Source organism: Sipha flava, unplaced genomic scaffold (genome assembly GCF_003268045.1).
Source record: "Sipha flava isolate LNK unplaced genomic scaffold, YSA_version1 252_pilon_pilon, whole genome shotgun sequence".
In the NCBI taxonomy this organism is placed as follows: Eukaryota; Metazoa; Arthropoda; class Insecta; order Hemiptera; family Aphididae; genus Sipha; species Sipha flava.
Window position 1 is genome coordinate 663,327 of NW_020272904.1, and position 8,163 is coordinate 671,489.

The 8,163-nt window shown below is 27.8% G+C and overlaps 1 protein-coding gene across 2 annotated transcripts; it reads left to right on the plus strand.

Moving 5' to 3' along the window:
• The first annotated feature begins 261 nt into the window (after positions 1–261).
• Positions 262–2,683, plus strand: LOC112684571 (protein unc-119 homolog B). 2 transcript variants are annotated; one of them, XM_025556155.1, is made up of 7 exons: positions 262–399; positions 1,014–1,199; positions 1,673–1,756; positions 1,820–1,936; positions 2,004–2,112; positions 2,254–2,426; positions 2,497–2,683. In XM_025556155.1, the coding sequence occupies exons 2-7, from the start codon at positions 1,103–1,105 to the stop codon at positions 2,610–2,612; spliced, it is 696 nt and encodes a 231-aa protein (XP_025411940.1). In that variant the 5' UTR covers positions 262–399; positions 1,014–1,102; the 3' UTR covers positions 2,613–2,683. The 2 variants fall into 2 exon arrangements, with proteins under 2 accessions (XP_025411940.1, XP_025411941.1); XM_025556156.1 differs by lacking the exon at positions 262–399 and having other exon boundaries at positions 441–1,199.
• Positions 2,684–8,163: the final 5,480 nt, after the last annotated feature.

Sequence of the window (8,163 nt, forward strand, 5' to 3'; positions counted from 1 at the left end):
AGGAGGGGGGAGAAAACCATAACATCCCACCCATATATACGCTTCTGATTTACATATGACTTATGGGCCTATATAAGAAAATTATTCGACTTTGAAATTTAACCAATACATTAGATTTGAGAACCTCGTAACAAGGTTAGGTAAGCGCGATTGCGCCATCGTTCGGCTAAGTCTATGTTCAGTTGGAGTGCATTGCGAAGTCCAACCGGTTACGTTGCTCTCGCACCCCTTGATTGGACTGATAATGATAACGACTTAGTGATAAGACGTACGGTTTTATTATTATATGTACGCGCGCGCGCGCGCGCGTTGAAGCTTTGAAGTTTTCGACTAGGAACGGCTGTGCAAATATTATCGTTATGAATTATCGCACGAGTCGATATACATGCAAGTTTAGAGGTATGCTTATATATAATACAGATATAATATATATACATGTATAAATATGTGTGTGAGCGTGTTCTTGACATGTGTATATGTAGAACGCTATTGGGGTTAATGTATTTTTTGCTCTATTTTTTTTTTAATACTCTTCCCCCCTCTCCTGTAACGTTGACCCCTATTATACCGTCCCTCGTTCGGGTAGGTATTATTTTCACTATTTCTCTTTTCACCACTACCTCTTCGCTATTATTTCCTTCGTTCTCTGTTGAACGTTCTAGTTTCGTTTGTAACAACAATACTTACATCGACGAAATTTTACACGTCATGTCACTCCGACAATAAAGCCGAGTGCGAAATAAGTACGCATACTCATTATTGGCCCAACGAAATGGATTTCCAGTGAGAGACCTTCACTGCTGGTTGTGTTTAGGTACAGACAATGTCGTCCTAGTTTCGAGAACCATCTCATTATTATATTCGTACTGACACTACGTGCGATCACCACCTCTTCTCTTGCTGACCATGGATTTTCATTTACCACATCTCTTTACACGTTATCAATCGGATACACTCTAATGTTAAAATATTGTTCATTATTAACTCGTTTTTGCCGTTTATCATCTCTTCAGATCTATTGGTCATCGGTTTAACTGTGGGATGAAACAGAACCATTTGTGTTGACAACAGAACAAAGTGTTAGCTGATTTGTCAACAAAGCATGGTATATTTTGGTACAAAATCAGAGATGGCCAGTAAGAGAACAAATCCTGTGGCTGCTACCTCAGCTACCTCAGATAACAACATTGATGCTGTTTGTGAGTACTTTTATTCGATTGAAAAAAAAAAATGTCTAGGTATTTAAGTGTTATAATCTTTTCATGATTTAAATAGATTGACACATCTTTACCATCTCTTATTTATTTAAGTAGCATTTGTTTAGTGTTCATGACTAATATTGGAATTAATAATTCTTTACTTTATGGATTTGAAATTTATTTCTGTTGTACCAATGGGTAATTAATTTTATTTTTATGTATTTGATGTGTATAACAACTATAACTATGTAATACTTAGCATATTTGATTTGCCCATAAAACATATTAGTACTAAATCTTTTCAAAATACATATTACTCAAGTTGAAAAATAATTTATACAAATTTTAAATCAATAGCTTAATTTATATCACTTACTTCAAAAATTAGTATTAAGGAAATAAACAAATTTAGACAATTTATTAATTTTATTAGTTTTTAAGTAATTGATATACCTACTTTTTTTCTAATATAGCTATACAGTTATCGGAACAAGTTTTACAAAAAAAGTCTACTATTTCACCGGAAGATGTGTTGGCATTATCTAAAATTACTGAAGGTATTAATAAATATTTAATATTAAGCATAGTATGAGTGAATATTTTATTTGATTTTTTTTCAGGCTATTTGTGTACTCCAGATGCAAATGTGTACAACATAGACTTTATTCGTTTTAAAATACGTGATCTTGATACAGGAATGGTTTTATTCGAAATTGCCAAACCCTCTGTAATATTAGGTAAGTTTGATTTATTTGCATGTATTACATTTATTTGTATTAAAGTTTTTTGCTATAATGTTTTTAGACGATAATCAAACTGAAGGAAAAGTAGAAGAAACAGATCTTAATAGTGGTAGATTTGTACGCTATCAATTTACACCCAAATTTCTTAAATTAAAATTAGTTGGAGCAACGTAAGAATTGTAATAAATATTTTTTTTCCTTCATTATATTTTACTGTAATTTAGATGCAGTATTGAAATTTTATCTTAACCAACTTTGTTTTATAAACTTTATTCTATAATTTTTAATTTTAATTTTAATCTAATCAACAGAGTGGAGTTTACTGTTGGAAGTAAGCCTGTAAACAAGTTCCGTATGATTGAACGACATTTTTTCCGTAATAAATTGTTGAAGACGTTTGATTTTGAATTTGGTTTTTGCATACCACATAGCAAAAATACATGTGAACATATTTATAAATTTCCGAATTTGGATTCTGAATTGAGTATGTTAATTATTGAATTTATTTATATTATTTATGTAAGTGTATGATTTTAATGTATGTGATATTTCAGTTAACGATATGATCAAAAATCCATTTGAAACTAAATCTGACAGTTTCTATTTTGTAGAAGATCAACTCATTATGCATAACAAAGCTGAATATGCATATAATGGTGGAGGAGTTTAGTAGCACTCAAATCAGATTTTTTGTATATCTAGATTTTACTTTAGCTAATATGTCACTGATTTTTTTATTTTTTTTTATTAAAATTGTTAAGAGCATGATTGTTTTACATCACATTGTATGGTCACATTTGATGATGTGATATTGTTTTACATTCCAATAATTTGCTATTCTCCATTTATCTTCTATGTACTCACTGTGTTATATTACATACCACTTTTTTATTTATTATTGTTTACGTTTATAGAATTGTTATGATCTTAAACTATAAAATCAATTTAAATTGTTTTTCTTGTCTTCTGTGATTGCAAAATTGAGTTTTACAATTATTTTGTATTAAGTTATTAAAAAATAAATATATTGAACACATAAAGATATTCGTTTATCTTAGAAATTATATGTTCGATGACTTTTTTACACAATTATGAGGTTAAAATTAATTTTCAATCTATATATTTATTTTTCACTATGTTATTCAGTAAATATTAAAACTTATAAAATTAATCTGTGTTGAACTAATTATTATTAATACATTAAAAAGAAATTAATAATATATAATACTATATTTTATATAATTCACTTTTGAATATGTTTCTCTAAACGCATACTTGGAGCCATTCAACATTTTTCTACCATAATACATATAGCTTATTAATCCCTAACCAAATTTTGGGGACTTCCAATTTATTAATATCAAAAATAGTTGAATGTGTATAAGTGTGTTTATTTATTTATACCATAATTTAATATACATAAATTGACAGACTTAAATGTATAGCATGATAATTTATTATATCAATTATTTTTTCCTCTTCTGTACAATCAACACTTTGATTAGATTTGGTTAACCGTTTAAACCTCAATGCATAGTTTAAATACCTCTTGTCATAGGCTCAAATAAGAGAGACAGCTTAGCCCCTCAAATTAACAAAAACTTTATAATATATTTGACATTTGTAAGCTTCAGCGGTTCTAAATTTGAAACATTATTTGTGTTTTACCTCTGGTAAACCTACATATTTTTGGGGTAACTCACAAATGTAACCAATATATTATTGAATTGCCTATGGAAGAGACCAAAAATCAAAAAAATAAAAGTGCATAATTGCTATTGATAAAAATTGTGTTATACTGGAACGATCTAATTAATTATTAAAACTAAACTATAACCATTTTTGAAACAATTTTTTTTTGTGAAATTTAATATGTTTCTGGCTATTTTATCTGTATGACTATTATTCACTATTATAATGTCATACTCTTCCCCTTATTTAAGGGGCCCTTAAATATGTTTCAGATCTGCCCTTGATGTTGTTTTCACCAGGTAATCCAAATTATATTCTTCAACTATAAAAAATAAATTACTAATATATTTATTGATTTCAGATAGTTTATTTTAAAAATAAATAATATGTGCAACTTTTGATAAGAGGTAGGAGCATTAATAGACCATAGAGTTAAATTATTGTGATACAAAATGAGATAAAATATGAAAAATAGGTACAATTGAGTTATTTGAATTACCAAAAATTATTTCTGCTTTCAACTATTCATTGAATTGGGTATTTAAAAACGTGGATTTAGCTGTGATCAAATATTTGTTGGCACTTTTGATGTGGCAATTGATTCAATCTTAAAGTTGTGTTTCTTGTGAGAGTTGCTTACATTTTTTTTTAATGAATAAATAACAATTTGTCTTTGTATTTCGCACTACATGCACTACTAGAACGTAAAATGCATTTTCGAGTAGTTCCATTGCTGCATTTGACACATAGAGGTGGTTGTGAAAACAGGAATTGCGTGTGTGACAGGGGAGTATTTTAGGGGGGAGGGGGCGATCAACCCCCTGAATCCGTATTTAAGTAATCGATTATATGTGTGAAGTACATTTCAATTTTTTTTTTAATGTGTATCGTTTTATAACGAAATCGAATTAGTTAACAATTTTTTGATTTTCAGACATTTTCGTTATAAAATACAAATTAACAGTGGCGTAACTAGGATATGGCAAACTGTACTTACGGCAAGGGCGCGAATTGAAAAATGGCGTAAAATTATGCAAAAATCGTATTTTTATCATACAATCAAATCGAAATTTTTCCATTATACTTTTTGAAATATGTAGATGTTTTCTATTTGTACATACTTCGTGTGAATTTAATGATGAAATTATGAAAATAGCACAAGGACATTTAAATAAAAATTTCATATGAAGAAATTATGGATGAATTTGTTAGTAATAAAGCGAGAAAAGCAAATTTTCAAAGTTTAAAATTCACACTGTAATAATAACTTATAAATATAAATTGTATACTAAAAAATTAGTAAAATTAAAGGTTAAAAAAAATGTCGTTAGATCAAATTTTAATTGGTTAAAAAGCGTTTTTTGTTGTATAGTTTGCCAGGTGCGCTAGCGAGTCTTCCTACGCCACTGCAAATGAGTGATAAGAAAAATTACAGAAAAACATTAAAATATAATAATTGAAGGTGATCGGACGCGTAGCATGATGTACAGAGCTTGAGACTTATAGCACTTAAAATCATTAAAATAAGCGCTTAAAAACATCATTATAAGCCCTAAAATAAGCATTTAAAAAATATAAGATTAAGCAAAAATATTTAGTAAAAAAAAAAACTATAAAATTCTAACTAAAAAATTAAACAAAATAAAAATAAATATTCATTTTCAAGATTTTAAAAATTTTATTGATTTTCTAAGGGATTTTTCTGAAAAATAAAATGTAAACTATCTGTTTTTGATCATTCTGACGTTTGACACTCAGTTCTATTTTCAGCTATGGAATATCTTTGTTAACCCTAACCTAACCTAACCTAATCAATGATGCCTTGGACGGCGACGAACTACGTGACAACGTGATTAAGATGAGAATTATTTTAATTTTATCAAAAATGACTTTGCAGGAGAAAAGTATAAAAACGTTAAAAAACTGGTCGAACAAGCAAAAATAATCAGAAAAACTGGAAATAAGTATTTTTTTTAAAAATTGCTGAAAAAAGCAAAAAAGAGACTTTCAAATTTCATAATTGTGTGTGTTATAACTTGACATACACTTCTATAGTACTCTGCTACATTTTAAGTCAATCTATAAAAATAAGCAAATGCTTTAACTCTTGAGTCCTGATGATGTATATATTATTATGATTTTCAGTATCAGTACCAATAATCAGTGGTAACATCACGGTCAATGTTGAATGAAATAAATTGGGCTTTTTCTCGGGCCTAGACTCAGTGTAAAATCAAATAAAACACAATTGTAACTTTCAAAACACAGACAGATGTTAAAGAAGAACTACACACAAGTTGATTGTAAGTGGATCCGGCATTAGGTTATAAAAAAAAAAAACCACAAATATTAAGGATTCGCCTGATTTAAATATTACCAACGATTTTACTTGTAAATGTTGAGCCTGAATTAAAGAAAAAATTTGAGTCGCTTCCCCCTAGAAGTAAATCTAAATACAACCCTGGAGAGTGATCGTATCATTGACACCGTTTTACGTTGCGGCGGGAATCAGGCATGAGCAACAAATGTAGGGTGGGGTCAGCTTGCTTGTCCTAAGTACTGTTGGTTTAAGGGCCCCTTAAAGCTTACGAAAAATAAAAAAAAGCCATGAAAATATGGCCGGGCGTCAAATTTTTTAGATCCAGCATTGCGCCTACTCCGCCTAATGAGTAATCCGGCACTGCCAGTAACAAGTTGTACATGCGAAAGGATATTTTCCAAATTAAGTATTGTAAAAAATAAACTCAGATGTAGGTACTATGTGCCAAGATAGACTAGAATCATTAATAATTATATTCACAGAACAAGAATTAGCTTGTAAATTACATTTTAATGAAATTATTGACGAATTCAATAACATTATTGCTTTTAAACGTCGGTAATTATTAAGAGAAATTGTATATATGTATTTAATCTAACTTTTCTAATGCTTACAACTCAAGTATAAAAAAATATTTAAAAATACCTAATAGTCATTTATTTTTCTATAAATATCCTTTAATTTAAAATTTTTATTTTATTTAGACAACAATTTGGCTGTGGCCATAATACTACAGACTTTGGTTATTTAGACACAGATTCTTAAAAATTTTAGTCAAAGTTCAAATACAGCTAACTTAACCTATAACATTAATAAAACTAAATAATAAAATATATAGATGCACAATATTGAATATATGTAATATTTTAAATACATCAATGGTAATTTAGATTTGTTTCATTAATTTGAATATGTACCTGGTGTTCCAATACATTTTTTTGTTAAGGTTTTATTTTTTTACTATCGCATATTTCAAATAAATTTATTTTACAAGATACCTAATAATTTTGGTAATAAAAAATTTTATAGTACTAGATCAGTGGTTCCCAACCGGGGGGATTTACCCCCTCTAGAGGGAATTTAAAGTTGGCTCGGAGGGGGGATATAGTGATGATAAAATTACGAAAATAATTATGTTCATAGACAAACACATAGGGAACCGGATATGCCCGAGCACCTTACTCCGCTGTACGTTATAAATGGGTCCCTACAATGTTGTAGTTATAGTTAAATACATTTTTAACATGATGATGTTTTTTTCATAATTAATTAATTGCTAACTATTATCTTCATATTAAAAATTGTAGTCTATATATATAAAAAAAAAATATAAAATTAAAAAACATAGGCAATAAATATTATTGGTATTCTGTCATATGCAATTGCGACAAGTTTCTTTTAAAACTTTACTACAGTTACTTAATTTGAAAGAATTTTAATTAAAAATATATAACTAAAAATTTTAAAATTGTACCAATTTGCAATCATAATAATAATAATATGTATACATTTTAAATGTATAAGTTAAATTATAGTCGTGGCACGAAGAGATTTCTTAGAAAACTAAGGATAGTTAATAACTATGAAATATAAATTGGCAATTCAATTTCAATAGGGTTTTTAGGACCACAGCATATAATTTAATTAATAATACAATTTATAAAAAATATACTTTATAGCACATATTTTTTAATATATTTATAGGTAAATATTTCCCAATGTATATAAAAGCTATGTAGAATTACATGCAATTTATTATGCCAAACAAAAGAGATACCTTAAACTCATTGAGAATTGAGTTATATTAATCGTGATTTTAAGAAAATCTTAAGAGTTCTCTTCTTATTACTAAGTAATTAAACAAAATTTATATTTATCTAATTATAATAATAATAATAATGATAGTAATACAAAAAGTAAAATAAAAATACTGAACATTTATCAAAAAAATAAATAATAAGAGATGTACATTGTACATATAATGTACAAATATATAATATGTAGTTTACAACTTTTTGCGTAGAACACACTTAAGTATAAGAGCTACATGTTATATACTATTAATCTTAATAAATGTTTCGTACAAAATTTGAGTGGAAGACTGAAACAACATTATGGTATAAACTCTTTGTTTGTTACACGATTAAAATATTCGTAGATCACAGATATTCTTAGTGTATATAAAAACATAAAAAAAAAACAAAAAAAC